This window comes from Macaca nemestrina, chromosome 17 (assembly GCF_043159975.1).
Source record: "Macaca nemestrina isolate mMacNem1 chromosome 17, mMacNem.hap1, whole genome shotgun sequence".
NCBI lineage: Eukaryota > Metazoa > Chordata > Mammalia > Primates > Cercopithecidae > Macaca > Macaca nemestrina.
The window spans coordinates 73,568,079-73,587,879 of record NC_092141.1 but is presented as its reverse complement, the minus strand read 5'-3'; the positions used below and the strand labels follow the sequence as shown (position 1 = coordinate 73,587,879).

At 46.9% G+C, this 19,801-nt stretch overlaps 1 protein-coding gene across 8 annotated transcripts in view; it reads left to right on the top strand.

Annotated features, from left to right (window-relative positions):
• LOC105468997 (platelet and endothelial cell adhesion molecule 1) overlaps positions 1 to 19,801 on the top strand; it is an 85,149-nt gene that overhangs the window by 11,712 nt on the left and 53,636 nt on the right. For 4 of the 8 annotated variants that reach the window (XM_011719516.3, XM_011719512.3, XM_071083460.1 and 1 more), the window contains exons 1-3: positions 5,975 to 6,230; positions 6,317 to 6,343; positions 18,760 to 19,053. In XM_011719516.3, the coding sequence (XP_011717818.1) occupies positions 6,167 to 6,230; positions 6,317 to 6,343; positions 18,760 to 19,053 (385 nt within the window). In that variant the 5' untranslated portion in view covers positions 5,975 to 6,166. Of the gene's footprint in view, positions 1 to 5,581; positions 5,765 to 5,970; positions 6,231 to 6,316; positions 6,344 to 18,759; positions 19,054 to 19,801 lie in introns of those variants that run through there. The other 4 variants (XM_071083457.1, XM_071083456.1, XM_071083458.1 and 1 more) reach the window with 3 other exon arrangements.

Sequence of the window (19,801 nt, the reverse complement as noted above, 5' to 3'; positions counted from 1 at the left end):
GCTGAGACTGTGCCACAGCCTGGGCAACAGCGCAAGACTCCAACTCAAAAAAAAAAAAAAAAAAAAAGGTTAAAGGGTAATACAGTCACATGATTTAAAAACCAAAGTACAGGCCGGGCGCGGTGGCTCAAGCCTGTAATCCCAGCACTTTGGGAGGCCGAGACGGGCGGATCACGAGGTCAGGAGATCGAGACCATCCTGGCTAACACGGTGAAACCCCGTCTCTAATAAAAAATACAAAAAAAAAACTAGCCGGGCGAGGTGGCGGGCGCCTGTAGTCCCAGCTACTCGGGAGGCTGAGGCAGGAGAATGGCGTGAACCCGGGAGGCGGAGCTTGCAGTGAGCCGAGATCTGGCCATTGCACTCCAGCCTGGGTGACACAGCAAGACTCCGTCTCAAAAAAAAAAAAAAAAAAACCAAAGTACAGAAAGCTTTACAAAGAAAAGTCCCCCAATGCTCAGTTTCTGCCACCCACCCCTCTGCCACAGATAATAAGAATCCTTTGCATCCTTACTGACTTTCTACAAGTTGATGTTTACCCTCCCCTACTGATGGTAAAGTATCCTTGTCTACTGTAAATAGCAAGTCAGACAAAGGTTAATACCCTTAGAGAGTCAGGTAAACCCTGGTCAGGCATGCAGTAATCACTTTTGCCTATTTCCAATTTCAGATACTTTTTCTTACATTATGGAAACCGTCTGTTGATATTCTTTGCCCATTTTTCTATTGGATTGTTGGTCTTTTCTTTTTCTTCTTCTAGTTTCTTTTCTTTCTTTTAATCAGGCAGCCTCCCAAGCCGGAGTCGGCTTAGACAGACTCTCGATCTTTTTCTTCTTAATTTATGAGTGTTCTTCACATACTGGGGAGGTTAGCTCTTTGTCCATGATGTGAGTTACAAACATTTTTTCCAGTTAGTAGTTTTTCTCTTGACTCTTTTTTTTTTTTTTTTGGCAAAGCAGAACTTTTTTTTTTTCCATGAAGTATAATTTATCAATTAATTTTAGGGCTTCTGGATTTTAAGTTTTAGTTAAACCAGCCTCTGCCATTCAAGGTTGTAAGGACTTCTCTTGTGTTTTCTTCTAGAACTTTTTTTTTTTTTTTTTGTGAGACAGAGTCTTGCTTTGTCGCCCACGCTAAAGTGCAGTGGTATGATCTTGGCTCATTGCAACCTCTGGCTCCCAGGTTCAAGTGATTCTCTTGCCTCAGCTTCCCAAGTAGCTGGGACTACAGGCATGTGCCACCACGCCTAGTTAATTTTTGTATTTTTTAGTAGAGATGGGGTTTCACTATATGTGGGCCAGGCTGGCCTTGAACTCCTGAACTCAGGTGATCTGCCCGCCTCGGCCTCCCAAAGTGCTTGGATTACAAGCATGAGCCACTGTGCCTGGCCTCTTCTAGAACTTGTATGGGTTTATTTGTACATTCATTATCATTGGTCCATTTGGAATGTATTCTGGTACATAGTGTGAATTATGGGATAGAATTTTTCAATTTTCTAAAAAAAAAAGACATTTATTTTTGAAATAAAGCTTTATTTGATCATGGTATCCTAAAAGTATTAGAATCATTTTTGAAGCAATTGCCACATTTTAGAAATTTACTTTGGAACTTGGAGGCACGGGGTCTGGGGTCTCGGCATTTATCGCTATCATTTGAATGTTGCTCTGCAAAAGGTGCTTATTCTGCAATATCTAAAAGTTACCATTGAAGCCAAAATTTGTCTTATTACTCATGGTATTTCCTTTTTTGTTCCCACATCAAAATTTGGTAGATGGGTGAGGGTAATTTCCAGTAGGTTGCCAAAGAAGATAGCTTATAGTGGGAAATGGGGAGCACAAAACAACAGCAAATAACGCAATGGAAAACATTCCTTTAGAAATAAATGGGTAAAGTGTGTATTGCTGTTCAAGGCTCTTATCAAAACTTCCACTGAACCATAGGTCAGAGAGAGGGATTGTTTTCTAGCTAGAAGCCATTACTTCTTGATTATTGCCCTGAGGTAGAGGAATCTGGTTTCAATTGTGGCCAGTTTGTATCTGTCTTAGCTTTACCATGGGGAAGTCCTAGAGGGTGGCATTTCAGAAACAACATGGCATCCTAAAGGCAGTGATCATCTGATTCAGACAACACAGTAGCTTGTCTTCATCCATCCAGACAGTCATCCATTGCACTAATGCTTTTTCAACATCTACTAGGTTCCAGGCACTGTGCCTGTCATCACGGAGATTGCAGTCCATTTGGGGGAGGACAGGCCATTATGACACATCGTATAATAAAAGTGTCCAGCCAGGCGCGGTGGCTCACGCCTGTAATCCCAGCACTTTGGGAGGCCGAGGCAGGCAGATCACTAGGTCAGGGGATCGAGACCATCCTGGCTGACATGGTGAAACCACGTCTCTACTAAAAATACAAAAAATTAGCCGGGCGTGGTGGTGGGCGCCTGTAGTCCCAGCTACTCGGGAGGCTGAGGCAGGAGAATGGCGTGAACCTGGGAGGTGGAGCTTGCAGTGAGATAATATCGTGCCACAGCACTCCAGCCTGGGTAACAGAGCGAGACTCCATCTCAGAAAATAAAAATAAAAATAAAGTCCAACAGCCGGGCCCAGTGGCTCACACCTGTAATCCCAGCACTTTGGGAGGCCAAGGTGGGTGGATCACCTTAGGTCAGGAGTTCAAGACCAGCCTGGCTAACATGGTGAAACTCTGTCTCTACTAAAAATACAAAAATTATCCAGGCACGGTGGCGCATGCCTGTAATCCTAGCTACTCGGGAGACTGAGGTAGGAGAATCGCCTGAACCCGTGAGGCGGAGGTTGCAGTGAACCAAGATCACACCACTGCACTCCAGCCTGGGTGACAGAGCAAGACTCTGTCTCAAAAAAAAAAAAAAAGTGTCTGACAGAGGGAAAACCAGGGAGGTGAGGGGGGTGCAGAGGAAGGGCAGCTCAGTCTGGGGAAGACAAGGAAAAATTCTGCAGAAACGGATTCCTGAACTGAGTTAGGAAGGTTGGGTAGGAATTTGCTTAGAAAGAAGTGGGGAGGCATTCCAAGTAGGGGAGCAGCCCCAGCAAAGGCACAGACAGATGAAGAGTGCTGGGAACTAGAAATTCTAGCAGCCATAATGTAGGTGCAAGGAAGGAAGTGGTGAGACGAGGCTTGAAAGGTAAGCAAAGGCTTTTTATGGCGGACTGTAAATTGACTTTTTCCTGTCTCAAACAGAGGAATGAAAGGAAACAATGTACATCTTCTTTTTTTTTTTGAGATGGCGTTTTGCTCTTGTTGCCCAGGCTGGAGTGCAATAGCGTAATCTCGGCTTACCGCAACCTCCACCTCCCAGATTCAAGCGATTCTCCTGCCTCAGCCTCCCGAGTAGCTGGGATTACAGGCATGTGCCAACACGCCTGATTAATTTTTGTATTTTTAGTAAAGATGGGGTTTCTCCATGTTGGTCAGGCTGGTCTCAAACTCCTGACCTCAGGTGATCCGCCCGCCTTGGCCTCCCAAAGTGCTGGGATTATGGGCCTGAGCCACCGTGCCCGGCAGAAATGATGTATATCTTAGAAAGCTCCTGCGTAGTGGCCCAGTAAAGTACGCATTTGTTTAGGGGTGCAGGCTGGAGAGGGGCCTCTCACAGGGCTGCGTATGTCATCCACACCAAAGGCCAGGTAGAGCTTACTAGTTCTGTTACCAGATGGCGCCGTGCAGCTCCAGGCTGTTGGTACCATGAATGAAGAATTGGACATGACACACGTACAAACAGCAAAGCAGCAAATGACTGATTAAGCACAGCGCCACTCGGAGAGGGGTGAGTGGGCTGGCCTTCGAGTGGTTATCAGCACCGGTTTGTTACATTTCTTGGCCTTTTGCATGTTTTTCCTCACTTGCTTAACATCACTTGCCTTTCTCTTATTGCGCCTTAACCCTACTTTATTTCTTGTAAGCTCAACCTTGTTTACCCCCACTTTACCTCTTGTGACCAAATTGCCCATCTTTACTTTTATTTTTTGTGACCAAATAGCTACTGGAAGTCCTTCCAACTTACTTCTCTTACCTTGCATGTCCCAACTTACTGCTTACTCCCTTATCTATTATATTACTTTCTGTGGCAATATTTGATAGATGTTTTAAATTACAGACTATAAACACCATAAAATATTAGGACAGTCTGAGAGATTTTGATGTGCTATTAATATCCACCTGGTTTATTCTTTTCCAAAGCATCCCATAACTTTTGACTCTAACAAGTTAGATTTTTAGAAACTGATGCAAAGGGTCAGATTTCAGTAGTTTCTTTCTTTTCTTTTTTTTTTTTCTTTTTGAGATGGAGTTTTACTTCTGTCACCTAGGCTGGAGTGCAGTGGTGCAATCTCAGCTCACGGCAACCTCCGCCTTCTGAGTTCTCCTGCCTCAGCCTCCTGAGTAGCTGGGATTACAGGTGCACACCTTCATGCCCGGCTAAGGCTAATTTTTGTATTTTTAGTAGAGACGGGGTTTTTCCCTGTTGGCCAGGTTGGTCTTGAACTCCTGACCTCAAGTCATCTGCTTGCCTCAGCCTCCCAAAGTGCTGGGATTACAGGCATGAGCCACTGCGCCTTGGCCAGATTCTAGTATTTTCTACCATCAAAATATCTATTACCCAACGAAGAGTCCAAAGGCCAATTTTTTTTTTTTTTTTTGAGACAAAGTCTTGCTCTGTCACCCTAGGCTGGAGTGCAGTGGTTTGATCTTGGCTCACTATAACCTCCACCTCCCGGGTTCAAGCGATTCTCCTGCCTCAGCCTCCTGGGTAGCTGGAATTATAGGCATGTGCCACCATACCCAGCTAATTTTTGTATTTTTATTGGAGACAGGATTTCACCATGTTGGCCTGGCTGGTCTGAAACTCCTGACCTCAGGCAATCCAAAGATTACAGGTATGAGCCACAATGCCTGGCCCCAAAGGTCAATCTAAAAACTACAAGGTATTTTCTTTTAAAAGGAGTAGGAATAGTGTATTTTGAGGCTTGAAGGAGTAAGAATAGTGTATTTTTAAGCTTGAAGTCATCTTCTAAAGGGTATGATATTGGGTGAACATGTCACTCCTTATTTCCATGGAAGAAGTTAATTCTATTCTTTTTTTTTGAGATGGAGTCTCACTCTGTTGCCCAGGCTGGAGTACAGTGGTGCAATCACAGCTCACTGCAACCTCTGCCTCCCAGGTTCAAGCGATTCTCCTGCCTCAGCCTCCCAGGTAGCTGGGATTACAGGCATGTGCCACCACACCTGGCTAATTTTTGTATTTTTTTTTTTTTTTTAGTAGAGGTGGGGTTTCACCATGTTGGTCAGGCTGGTCTCGAACCCCTAACCTCGTGATCCACTGCCTTGTCCTCCCAAAGTGCTGGGATTACAGGTGTGAGCCACCGTGCCCAGCTGTTAATTCTATTCTTACTGCTTACTTCCTTTCATATGTTCTTCTTCTACTATCTTACATCTTATGCTTTTGCTATTGCTTAAGCTAGCCTACGCCCAAGGGTCCTCTTTGTCCACTACTTCCTCTGCTATTCTCCCGCCTCAGTTCCGCTGTGCTCCAAGCTCAGCCTTCTGGAGCAGCAGGTCTCTTTGACAAACCTGCAATTTTGGGAAAAAGCCAGCCCAGGAAAGGCAGGGGGCCCAGACTTATGCTGTGTGGGAAAAGTCCTCTTTGATGGGGGAAGCGGAGGACCGGAAAAGCAGAGAGATCTTTCTGGACGTCCTGGGAGAGAAACCCTTTGGGTGGAGGCTGGAGGTAGGGAGGAATCCCCTCACTATGCCATGAGAAGGGCCCCCAAACCCAAGCGAGACAGAGGGAGGTTTAAGAATGCCGAGGCAAATGTCACTTGTGCCTTGTTTTTTCCCTAAAGAAACTAAACAAAGCGGCCGCGTTCGGTGGCCCCGCAGGAAGGCCGGTCATTTCCTGAGGAGATATCAGGCCAGCCCAGGCCCCATTGTTCCCGGTTTCCAGCCATGGCTGCCATTACCTGACCAGCGCCACAGCCGGTCTCCCTGCAGGCGCCGGGAGAAGTGACCAGAGTGGTTTGTGCTTTTCACAGGGCGGGTTTCTCAGCGGTGACTTGTGGGCAGTGCCTTCTGCTCAGTGAGCCATGGCCCGAAGGCAGAACTAACTGTGCCTGCAGTCTTCACTCTCAGGATGCAGCCGAGGTGGGCCCGAGGGGCCACGATGTGGCTCGGAGTCCTGCTGACCCTTCTGCTCTGTGAGTGTTTACTCTCTTTCCACATCACTTTAACTCCATGAGCATCGAAGCTTCTGGAATCAACATGTTTCTTCTGTTTCTTGCAGGTTCAAGCCTTGAGGGTCACAAAAACTGTAAGTCTGATGTTTCCACTGTAACAGGTGTTTCTATCTGGTTTCCTGCTTTCTCTTCTGTGATGCCTAAAATGCATGTCAAATTGTTGGGGTTTGTTTGACATTACTAACAATTAAGGAAAAGATTCCAATTGAGAACTAAAGTTTATCCCATGTGGGCATTTTTAGAAAGGCTTAGATCTAAGCCAAGTTCTGGTCAGTGTGCTTTAGAAGTAGCATACGTTTTATTGGCTGGTCTGAAGGTAGTAGTTTATCTTGATGAATTGTTTAGTCAGTTACAGATCAAACTCCATGTTCTTTGTTCTTACTACTACACTTGACTAGTCTAAAAATATATTAGATTGTTGCAAAGTAATTGTGGTTTTTGCCGTTACTTTTATTAAAAAATGGCAAAAAGCACAATTATAAGTAGCATGCATTTTCTTTTTTTTTTTTTTTCTTTTTTTTTTTTTTGAGACAGAGTCTCTGTCACCCAGACTGGAGTGGAGTGGCGCAATCTTGGCTCACTGCACCCTCCACCTCCTGGGTTCAAGGGATTCTCCTGTCTCAGCCTCCTAAGTAGCTGGAATTACAGGCGTGCACCACCACGCCCAGTTAATTTTTGTATTTTTAGTAGAAATGGGGTTTCACCATGTTGGCCAGGCTGGTCTCGAACTCCTAACCTCAGGTGATCCGCCCGCCTCAACCTTTCAAAGTGCTGGGGATTACAGGTGTGAGCCACCGTGCCCGGCCTCACATTTTCTAGATTCCAGTGCATTGCTGTTTTTTGGGGATGGGGAGGTGATTTTTTTTTTTTAATGAGCAATTCCATAATTAGTTTTTTTTTAGCATAAAAATTATTTGAATATTGTAAACTATCCCCAATTGTTATTTGCAAATGAGATATAATTGATCTGTTAGACATATGAAGACAGATTCTAGTTTAAATTGTTGCTACATTTTTACTCCTAAATGATAAAAATCACACACTGGAGCTCATTTTCCATTCACCTGTGAGACTACAAGTGTATCTATAATATTTTGTGCTTGCACATAGGGAAGGGGGGTGCTGCCTATCTTTGAAGCCTGGCTTATCTTCCACTTTAGAGCTAATTTTGAACCTTTGTCTTGAGATGAGAGGGTTCTGTTCTGCTTCTTCTGGGACCACATGAATGAGGGGGCTCACTAGTATTCTGGGGCTGTGAATAGAGGGAGAGCCCACAGAACGCTATTTCCTTGTCAGAAGTCACTGCAATCAGCAAAGAATGGAGGTGACTGGGTTGCAGGCAAATTGCACAGCTCTTTGGAAGTGAAGTCCATGGGCAAGGCTAGCTGGTGAGTCAAGCTTCAGAGCAGTGGCTCCAGGCTGGGGAGGGCTAGTTGGCCACTGGCAAAGAACTCTGCCAGGCTTCTCTGCTCAACTGTACAGTGCTTCTTTGGGCATTTGATCCCCGTGGCAACCCAGGGAGGCAGGATATCCATTATCTTCATAATTATCCTGCTGGACTGATGGTGTCACCAAGCCTCAGAAATAACCGATTTTACCAGCTGTGTTGGCTCACCCCTGTAATGCCAGCACTTTGGGAGACTGAGGTGGCCAAATCACTTGAAGCCAGGAGTTCAAAACCAGCCTGGCCAACATAGCGAAACCCCGTCTCTACTAAAAATACAAAAAATTAGCTGGACATGGTGGCACATGCCTGTAATCCCAGCTACTTGGGAGGCAGGGGCATGAGAATCGCTTGAACCTGGGAGGCACAGATTTGGTGAGCCAAGATCGTGCCACTGCACTGCAGCCTGGGCAATGAAGCAGGACTTTGTCTCAGAAAAAAGAAAGAAAGAAAGAAAGAAAGAACTGATTTGTCCATGAGAGAGGCAGTCGGCTGGGCACTAGCACTAGAACTTCTACTCTCTGAAGCCGCACCGTTTGTCTGGAGCCATAAGCCTGACTCAAATCTTTCAGACCAGTTTTGCTTAACCTCTTTGAGCTATTTTCCCAATCTGTAACATGGGGATGATAAGAGAACTTCATGGGCATGAAGTGGGTATGAGGTTGAGACTGGACAAAAGGAGGTGATTCATTGGCCCCTGTCACGCAGTGATTGGTAAATGACAGTGGTGTTTACTACACAGTCCTAGCCCACCTTTACAACTGTGGCTCCTGCCCCACCCACTCTCCCTTTGTCCACTCCAGCCCTGGTACCCTCCCAGACCACACCCTTTGGCCCAGACCCTGCCCTGCAGACACGCACGCTTTGGGGTTCCTCTTTTTCTCACCTGCAACATCCTGTTTCCCAAAACCTTGGTGCTCTCCCCTCTCCCCCTCCATCCCACATGGAAATCAATTGCTCCCTTCTTTGGGTTCCTAGAGAATGTTCTTTGTACCCTCAGGGAAGACACTGGAACTACAGAACGTGGTACAGGGAGCGACTCTCCCACTGCTTCCTGGGGCCTCTGCCTTGTTTTACACTCAAGGAAACAGATCTGGAGGCCACAAGGCACCAAGCGAGCAGGGTCAACACCGGGGGTGGACAGGGCGGGGGCTGGAACGAGGTCTCTATTCCTTAGGCCCCCCAAGGCCAGCATTTGCAGTGCGTGGCCTGCAGGCTTGCTCTGCATCTCCCGCTCTGTGGCTGGGGTCCTGGGACAGCCTCAGCCCTTTCCCTTCCTTTCATCTCAGGCCTCCTTGTACCCCTCCTCGCACCTCACTGCAGCTGCCTTGCCTCAGTGGGTGACTGCTGCTCCATCTTCACCTAGAAAACAGTCATCTGGAGGGAACTCCCTCAACTTCCCGCCTGGGCCTGGCTGTGGGCTTATCAGCCTCCCCACCCATCCTCTCGGCTTCCCTCCCGGCCTGGGAGGACACGTGCACTCCGCTCCTCAGCTGATCGGGGCCAGCCAGGCTGAGCCCCTCCATCACCCCCAGGACCCCACACCTACTTGCATTCATGTCCCTCTCCCCTACCACCACTTGTAGAATCTTTATTTCTGCTTCTGGCTCTGTTCTCTCCGTGTACAAACATGAATGAGAACTCTTTTTTTAGGAAAAAGAAAAAGCACATGCAGGCACCCAGCCCCGCCATTTATCTTGTGTCCCCCACATCTGGCCTTTCTAGTATCGTTTCTCAGTCAAACCTCTCTGAAAGTTAGTTTATGATCTGTCCCTACCCCCGTTACCTCTCAGACACTCCTTGCCTCCCAGCAGCCTGGCCTCAGGCCCCACTTCTCTGGCTGTTGGGTCTCCTCTGGCTGAGGGGTCACCAAGGACCACCTGATGCCAAATGCAACGGACACTTCCAGCCCTCAGCTCCCTGTACCCCTTTCCTGCCTTTGACTTTTGATCATGCCCCAAAGCCTCCCTCCTTGACCTTCTCCATCCTCTTCCCTGCTTTGTCTCCTCCCTCTCTAACAAACCCTCCTCCTGCTCCCCCAGGGCTGACTTTGAACTTACTTTGTCTTCTCCTGGAGTCTGAACCCGGTCCTGGTCTCTGCAGGCTCCTGGTCTTATCCTCCCTGGAGACCAGCTCCTCTCTCAACACCTCCACATTCCCCCCTCCCCTAAATCCACACGCCTCCCACCTTCACTGTCCAGCCCTGGCCTCTGCCTTGAACCTCCAGTTAACACAGGCTGACCTTTGATGTCTCCTCCCGGTCCTCCTACTGGCCCCTGGCACCCAGCTGTACCACCATCACTTCGTCTTCCTTCCTTATCTTTTTCTGTTTTTTTGTTTGTTTGTTTGTTCGTTTGTTTAGTTTTAGTTTGGTTTTGTTTTTGTAGAGACTAGGGTCTCATTTTGTTGCCCAGGCTGGTCTCGAACTCCTGGACTTAAGCCATCCTCCTGCTTGGCCTCCCAAAGTGCTGGGATAACAGACATGAGCCACCACACCCAGCTGCGTGTGGCATTTTCTATTTTAGTTTGGTGGCACATACATCCTCCTGGGAATCTAATCCAGGAAGTTTATCTTCCATTCTTTCAACCCCATAGCCAGTCAAACAAAATCTTTTTTGAATTGTGGTAAAATACAAAATCTTTTTTTAAATTGTGGTAAAATAATATGACATTTATTATTCATGACATTTAGTACATTCACAGTGTTGTGCAACCATCACCATTGTCTAGTTCTAGAACATATTCTTTCTTTTTTTTTTTTGTTGCCCAGGCTGGAGTGCAGTGGTTGGATCTCAGCTCACTGCAACCTTCACCTCCCAGATTCAAGCAATTCTCCTGACTTAGCTTCCTGAGTAGCTGCAATTACAGGCACACACCACCATGCTCGGCTAATTTTTGTAATTTTAGTAGAGACGAGGTTTCACCATGTTGGCCAGGCTGTTCTCAAACTCCTGACCTTAAGTGATCACCTGCCTCAGCCTCCCAAAGTGCTGGGATTCTTTCTAGAACATTTTCAACACCCTAGAAACAAGTCCTGTTGAGTCCACTCAAGAGATCCCCAGCCTATCCTTCCCTCATCCCCACTGCACCCACCTAGCTCAGGCCTCATCAGCTTTCACCTGGACCACTTCCAGGTTGTTTACTGGCCTCGGGTGCTGTCACACCCCTCCTGACACCTTCAGAACAGGGCCCAGCTTGTCGGCACAGCAGGCTGGCCCTCCATTCTGGCACCACAGACCCAGCCACCTGGCCTCTCTAGCCCCACACTCTGGTTTCTGTAATGGGCCATGCCCAGAATGCACTGATTTCTCACACCCCTGTGTCCTGGTACACGCTGTTCTCCTACCTGGAGCACCCCACTGCCTGTCCTTGGCCTGGCAGGTTCAGTTCAGTGGTCACTTCCTTCAGACTCCTTGACCTCTCCTGGGCAGCCCTTCCTCTTGGTGCTTACTGATATCACTGGAGTCCAGCTATGTGGGCCCCGCCAACCTTCGCTGTTTGGGACAGCAAGGATGATTTCTTATTTACTCTGTCAGCCCAGAACCTGGCACAGGTGCTCGACACATGTCTCATTGATGGAAACTTGAACTGAACTTGGAGATGCTTGAGATTCGGGTAGGAAGATGGCTCAGCGTGCTCTCAGATGAACACAGAAGTTCATCAGGGGCTCTGTGCTTCATGGCTCCCAGTAATTTTCCTGAGGAGGGTGGGCAGCCCCTCCTTCTCCTGCACCCTCCACTTTCTCTCTGAGTCATTTCCAGGTTGAGGGCCAGGTGGCTGGCCGACTCATGGTGCCGCATGTTTCCAGGGAGCGCCACCATCTATTGATGAGTGGCCTTGAGGTCAAGGTCCCACTGTTTTAGCATTTTGGGGTTTGGCACTGTGGTCACTGGCTCTTCTGCGGTGACTTCACAACTTTGGATCCTTCTCCGTCAACCTTCATCTCTCCAGGTTGAAAAGATCTGACCTCTTTAGGCTGTCCCACAGCCCCACTGTTCATCACAATAGTCCTGAACCCTTTGGGATTCAGTAAGGAAATCTGTGAGCCCTCTCTCCAGAAAAAGCACACATTTGCACACAATTGGAGGTGGCTGATGAGCCTCCTAACACCCACCCATGCACCTCCCAGGGCCTGTGTCCGTGTCCCCCGGGTTGTGAACAGTCACTGTGTAAATAGTGAGACCTCCAGGCAGTAATTCAGTTTGGCTGGGCTTGGCTGGTTTATTTAGAAAGAAGATAATGTTTTCCATATCATCAAAACAAGAATGGAGTAGAGACTTTTGAAGTTTGGTTGTATAGCATATTTGTCACTTACTGCTGCTTAGCAATTGACCTAAAACTTACTGGCTTAAGATAACACAGATTTATTATCCCGAAGTTTCTGAGGGTCAGGAATGCAGGAGTGGCTGAGTTGGGTGGTGCTGGCACCGGGTCTCATTAGATCGCAGATAAATTGTTGGTCAGGGTTGCGGTTTATCTGAAGGCTTGACTGAGTCTGGAGAATCTGCTTCCGAGCTCACTCCCGAGGCTATGGGCTGGAGGCCTTAATTCCTCATCCTGGGGGCCGTCCACAGGGCTACTCATGACCTGACTGCTGGCTTTGCCCAGAATGAGGGATCCCAGACAGGAGAAGAGAGTGGCCGGGATAAAAGCTGCATTATCTTTTATTACCTGATGGAGTATTTTGTTGGTTGATGTTAATGTGGGAGGCGACCACATGTAAGTGTGATGAGCAGAGGGCAAGGATCATTGTGGAGGCATCTTGAAGAGCAGCTATAGCAAGGGAGGTGGTGGTTGTTGTGGCAGTAAAAACTAGGCCACTGTTTTTGTTGTTTTGTCAATGATATTTGTGTTAAGATGAAGGGCTGAGACTCATATCTTGATAGATTTTATAAAATGCTTTTCCTTTTTCCATCCTGCCCTCTCTTCTCTTTTGTCTGTTCGAGCTAGCCATAGGAATGTGGTGTTCCTGCCAGTGCATACACTGAGTTCGTTTATTGTTAATTAATTTATTTTTTGAGATGGAGTTTTTGCTCTATTGCCCAGGCTGGAGTGCAGTGGCGCGATCTTGGCTCACTGCAACCTCCACCTCCTGGGTTCAAGTGATTCTCCTGCCTCAGCCTCCTGAGTAGCTGGGATTACAGGTGCCCGCTACCATGCCCAGCTAATTTTTGTATTTTTAGTAGAGGCGAGGTTTCACCATGTTGGCCAGTGGGTCTCAAACTCTTGACCTCAGGTGATCCACCCGCCTAGGCCTCCCAAAGAGCTGGGATTACAGGTGTGAGCCACCACGCCTGGCCGAGTTTGTTTTTTTGAGCAGATGATGTGTGTTAGAGTTGCTTATAAAAGCAAGATGGTGGAAGTGCCCCATGCTAGTGGGTACCAGCCCCACTAAAAAAACCACTGCTTGGTGCTTTAGTCAAATTTGCTTTAAAATTGTTTTTTAAAAAGGGAGGGCTTTTATAAAAATCAAATGAACTAGGACTGCTCAGTAGGAGGCTCAGGCAAGGATTGTGTTGAGGCTGGATGGCCCAGAGTAGGAAGAGCTGTGGAGTGCAGACCAAGCTCTCCAAGGGCAGACTGCCAGCCTCACTGTTCTCTGAACCCCCAGTGTGGGGGACAGTGCTTGGCATAGAAAAACCCCCTTAAATGTTTGCTATGAATGGTGCTAAGGAAGAAGGCAGAGGATGTCAACCAGGGGCCAGGCACTGGGCAGTATATACACGGCCCCTTCTGTGCCCTCAGCTACTTTGGTGCAGTCACTGTTTAGGTTAAAGTTACCGGAGAAGGCAGATATTCGTGTTCTTATTTTGTAGGTGGAGACATGGTGGCCCAGAGAGGTTAGATAACTCCCAAGATCACCCAGCTAAGGACTGTGGGATCAGGGGTTTGAACCTGGTGTGTCTGACTCCCTTCTGTATCCAGCACTGTCTGCTGGTCTAGGGCATGACCAGTCAGGGATGGGAGCTCGTTCAGTAAACAGGATAGCAGATGAATGACTCGTGTGGAGAGCACGCAGTGGAGTGAGCAAAACTGGGAGGCTGGATAAGTCACTATAAATTAACCTGAAAATGTTAAATATGGTTTTTGTTTTGTTTTTGTTTTATTTATTTTTTTGAGATGGAGTCTAGCTTTGTCGCCCAGGTTGGAGTGCAGTGGTGCGATCTCGGCTCACTGCAATCTCCGCCTCCCGGGTTCAAGTGATTCTCCTGCCCCAGCCTCCTGAGTAGCTGGGATTACAGGCACCTGCCACCATGCCTGGCTAGTGTTTGTATCTTTAGTAGAGATGGGGTTTCACCATGTTAGCCAGGAGGCTGGTTTCGAACTCCTGACCTCAAGTGATCTGCCCACCTCAGCCTCCCAAAATTCTGGGATTACAGGCATGAGCCACCACGCCCAGCCTTAAATATGGTTTTTACTTGAAAAAAAAGAAAAGCCCTAGAAACATGGAGTGGAGACACAGCTTTAAAGCTCTGAATAGTTGATTTTCAACTCATGCCTATAATAGCAGCACTTGGGGAGGCTGAGGCAGGACGATTGCTTGAGGCCAGGAGTTTAAGAATAGCCTGGACAACATAGTAAGACCCCAACTCTAAAAAATTAAAATTAAAAAAAAAAAGTGTTGACTTTATTTCTGTAACTGGAAGAATCTATCTAACATTTCTCAAGCACTTTATAGGTGCCAGGAACTCTAAGTACTTAAACTCAGGTTCTCATTTATACTTGAGTTCCTTGTGCCTATTGTATGGATAAGCAAACTGAGGCTCAGAGGAATTTAGGGACGTGCCAAAGGTCACACAGCTTTGTTAGTAGCAGAGATGAGATTTGGCCCAGGTCTGGCTCCGTGCACTTGATTTCTGCTCTCCTGTTTGAGTCACTGGAATACACAGCATAGCTTAAAATGAAGGAGGAAGTACTGAAGAGGTCATGGAAGGAGACCTAATTGTCTCTGAGAGGGAAGAGATTGGATGGGAGGGAACTATATTATTTGAGGGGTGCAGAGAAATTAATATGGTCCAAAGAAAAAAAAATTTTTTTGACATGGAGTTTTGCTCTTGTTGCCCAGGCTGGAGTGCAATGGCATGACCTTGACTCACTGCAACCTCTGCCTCCCAGGTTCAAGCAGTTCTCCTGCCTCAGCCTCCCGAGTAGCTGGGATTACAGGCGTCTACCACCACACCCAGCTAATTTTGTATTTTCAGTAGAGACAGGTTTCGCCATGTTGGCCATGCTGGTCTTGAACTCCTGACCTCAAGTGATCCACCTGCCTCGGCCTCCCAAAGTGCTGGGATTACAGGCATAAGCCACCGTGCCCGGCTGGTCCAAAGAAAATTTTGTGTCGAGAGCCCATCCAGCAGGCTCCTTAAATCAGGAGCTTGTAAGTTGCACATAAAGACAAAAAAGAGAGTTCCAAAGAGTAACGCTGGGGGAAATGACTTGAATTTAAACCATCACCTTGTTTTACCTCATGGACTGATCAGACACCATTTTTGTTGTTGTTGTTGTTGTTAAATTAATTGCTCAGAATATAGCAGCAGACACAAACTGTGGTACTCATTTTAAAATTGCAGATTAAATTTCAATTACCCAAAAAAGGCCTAACTTTGTTAAAAGAGAGGGAAAGGATAGGTTTTGCCAGTATCTCTGGCCAGCTAGCTAACTTTTTTCTTATTCCAAAAAAACAACTTGGGACCACTTATAAAAATTATGTACTGTTGTTTAACAAGATACAATTAATGAGGAAATCAGGATGAGAGAAAAATAAAGGCAGGGAAATAAAGCCATGGCCCATTTAGCACAAAATACAGCCCAAAGATTGCTAGAAGCAGAGGTGAAATTTTGGTTGTGTGTTAGCAATCAAAGCAAAAAGGGGAACAAGGTCCATTAGAACATTCTCAGAATCCACAAGATAGAAATAAATCAGTTGTTCATCATAAACACAGTTTTTCCTGGTGCTGTTGGAACACTTTGTGAAATTAGGGACAACGTCTCATCAACATCCCAGACCAACATCCCAAAAGATCACTTCTTAATAGCTTGCATCTGTGCTTCTCCCTACCCATAGTCCCTCCCTCCAGAGATGACCACTATGCTGACTTGTAAAATATTAATCTTATATCCAGCCACCTTTCTTTTTTTGTTTGTTTGTTTGTGGTTTTGCAGACAGAGTATTGTTCTGTCACCCAGTGTAGTGTTGTGATCTCGGCTCACTGCAACCTCTGCCTTCCAGGTTCAAGTGATTCTCCTGCCTCAGCCTCCCAAGTAGCTGGGATTATGGGTGCATGCCACCATGTCTAGCTAATTTTTATATTTTTGGTAGAGATGGGGTTTCACCATGTTAGCCAGGCTGGTCTTGAACTCCTGGCCTCCCAAAATGCCGGGATTACAGGTGTGAGCTGCCATTCCCGGCCTTATCCAGCCACCTTTCTAAACTCACATTTATTTCAAATAATTTGTCTGTAGACTCTTTGAGGTTTTTACATATCATATCATCTGTCTTTGTGAGTTTTAAACATTTGACTGCTCCATTCACTCGCAAATTTAAATAAAAAATTTTAAATTCCATGATTGCATTATTCACACTTCATGGAGATAGATAGGGGGCTAACAAAGCATACCAGACATAGTCACTTTCAATCCCAGGTCCAGATGCTGGATAGATAGCTTCCTTGAGAATGGGCATGTAGAAATTTCTGGGGGGACATGTAGGGATTTGGGAAAAACACCTGGTTTTATGGTCATGGGCTTTCAGTACATTTTTTTCCAAATCTCCTACAGATCAGTTACTTTTTATTTATTTATTTATTTTAGTTTTTTTTTTTAGATGGAGTTTTGCTCTTATTGCCCAGGCTGGAATGCAATGGAGTGATCTCAGCTCACTGCAACCTCTGCCTCCTGGGCTCAAGCGATTCTCCTGCCTCAGCCTACTAAGTAGCTGGGATTACAGGCATGTGCCACCACACCTGGCTAATTTTGTACTTTTAGTAGAGACAGGGTTTCATCATGTTAGTCAGGCTGGTCTCAAACTCCTGAGCTCAGGTGACTCATCCACCTTGGCCTCTCAAAGCGCTGGGAATACAGCTGTGAGCCACTGCACCCAGCCTCTTTTCTTTTCTTTTCTTTTCTTTTCTTTTTTTTGAGGCAGAATCTAACTCTGTCACCTAGGCTGGAGTGCACTGGCATGATCATGGCTCACTTCAGCCTCGACCTCCCAGGCTCAGGTGATCCTCCCACCTCAGCCTCCTGAGTAGCTGGGACTACAGATGCATGGCACTATGCCTGGCTGATTTTTTTGTATTTTTGTAGAGTCAGGGTTTTGCCATGTTGCCCAGGCTGGTCTCAAACTTCTGGGCTCAAGCGATCCTCCTGCCTCAGCCTCCCAAAATGCTGGGATTACAGGCGTGAGCCACTGCATCTAGCTTCATCCATATTTTTTTTAGCTGTGTATAGAACATGAGATGTTTGAAGTTATTTTCTGACAAGAATTTGGAAAGTGAATATTTTATGGTGCTGATTAAACCCGGATTCTTGTGCTTGGAAAAGAGAATCACAGGGAAGATAGTGAGTGCTTTGAGTCAAGGGGTATAACTAGGACCACAGGTGGGCTACAAAAGCACCTACAGGCATTGCCAAGAGGATCTTCAAAAAGCAGGCCACCCTGGTCTGGTCTGAAGTTTGGATATAAGTCCTGACCCATGGGCATGGTTCAGGATCTTCTAGCCTGGAAAATTTTCAGGGCGGTGGCTCACAACCAACCAACTGACAAAAACACGGCAATAGCTAGAGAGCACCCAGTTTTAAGCAATCCACCCTTCTGTCAGCCTGCTACCGTGAATGGGCCTCAACATGTGATCCGTAGTTAGCTAAATTCTATTGACAGCCTATGGTTGCTGGATATAAGCCAATTGTGTTCTGGGGACATCGGCCAGAAATGACACTATTGGCCAGTTGACCCAGAGCCTAGTTCCTGGCAGAGATTGGATAGCTGGTTGAGTGTTGTAGCTGTTTTGGGTTTTAACTGGAGATTCCTGTCGTGGGCAGAGGGGAATCTGTAGTCTTTGTTTCTTGGTAGCAGGTGAGGCTGAACATGCAAGTAGCAGCCTAAAAACTGGTTTCAACTCCTCACCATCTGGTGAAACCTCAGAGCCCATCAGATAGAAAATGCCAGCTGGGACTGTGCTAATTCGGTAAGGCCTGGGTGGAGAAGGAGGGCCTGTGTATGACCATGTGGTTTTGGAATGGAGGTAGCGGTAATTTATTAGGCACTTAATGTATATAGGGCACTGTACAGGAGATGTTCTGGCTGTTCTCCTGTATGTTTCCTGCAAAGACCTAATGAGATATGACTACCCCATGCTACAGGTAAGGAAACTGAGCTCAGAGAAGTTAGCTGCCCAGGGTCACACAGTACATGATAAGCCAGGACTTGAACACTTGACTGCTTGAATCCTATGCTCCTTCCAGGGGTCAAGATGTGGCAGCTCACAGGATACCTACATCTTTTTTTTTTTTTTTTTTTTTTTTTTGAGGCAGAGTCTCACTCTGTCGCCCAGGCTGGAGGGCAGTGGTGCCATCTCGCCTCACTGCAACCCCCACCTCCCAGGTTCAAGTGATTCTTGTACCTCAGCCTCTCAAGTAGCTGGGATTACAGGCATGCACCACCACACCTGGCTAATTTTTGTATTTTTTAGTAGAGAGGGGGTTTCACGATGTTAGCCAGGCTGGTCTCGAACTGCTAACCTCAGGTGATCCACCCATGCCTCCCAAAGTGCTGGCATTATAGGCGTGAGCCACCATGCCTAGCTCTACATCTTTATCATACTCTGCTCCTTTGCCTTGGTGGGAAAAGTTGCAGCTTAGTACCAACTGCCTCCTGCTTGAGCCACTATGCACCGTTACTACCAGCCTGGCCCTGCTGGCAGTTAGGACCCCTGGACTCAATACTGCATAGGATGGGATAAGATCACATCTGATGTGGTGAAGGTCACCGGGATGATGTTGTTTCTGAGATAACAGGTATGTCTGCCTTCCTTCCCTTTGCATTAGCTTTCACAATCAACAGTGTCGACATGAAGAGCCTGCCAGACTGGACGGTGCAAAATGGGAAGAACCTGACCCTGCAGTGCTGCGCGGACGTCAGCACCACCTCTCACGTCAAGCCTCAGCACCAGATGCTGTTCTATAAGGATGACGTGCTATTTTACAACATCTCCTCCATGAAGAGCACAGAGAGTTATTTTATTCCTGAAGCCCGGGTCTATGACTCAGGGACGTACAAATGTACTGTGATTGTGAACAACAAAGAGAAAACCACATCAGAGTACCAGGTGTTGGTGAGAGGTGAGTCCTTGGAACTAAGCACAGGCAAGCAGATGGAACATAACACAGTGGCGTGAATAACAGCTGTGAATGAATAGTGACGCTGGACTTAACTCTCCACCCATCACCCTCTCATTCATCTGCCTGGCATTTTCCTTACCTGAAAATGTAAGCACTAGATATATTTCCAATAGGCCAGGCTATTTCTTTTTTCTTTCTTTCTTTCTTTCTTTTTTGAGATGGAGTCTCACTCTGTCGCCCAGGCTGGAGTGCAGGGGCGTTATCTCCGCTCACTGCAACCTCCACCTCCCAGGTTCAAGTGATTCTCCTGCCTCAGTCTCCCAAGTAGTTGGGATTACAGGTGTGTGCCACCACGCCTGCCTAATTTTGTATTTTTAGTAGAGATGGGGTTTCACTAATTTGGTCAGGCTGGTCTCGAACCCCTGACCTCAAGTGATCCACCTACTTTGGCCTCCCAAAGTGCTTCTTCATCTCATCTCATAAATTACGATTTCTTCCTCAAGACTCAACTCAGGCCAGGCACAGTGGCTCACACTTGTAATCCCAGCACTTTGGGAGGCTGAGGCGGGTGAATCACGAGGTCAGGAGGTCGAGACCATCCTGGCTAACACAGTGAAACCCCGTCTCTACTAAAAATACAAAAAATTAGCCGGATGTGGTGGCGGGCGCCTGTAGTCCCAACTAGTCAGGAGGCTGAGGCAGGAGAAGCGTGAACCCGGGAGGCGGAGCTTGCAGTGAGCCGAGATCG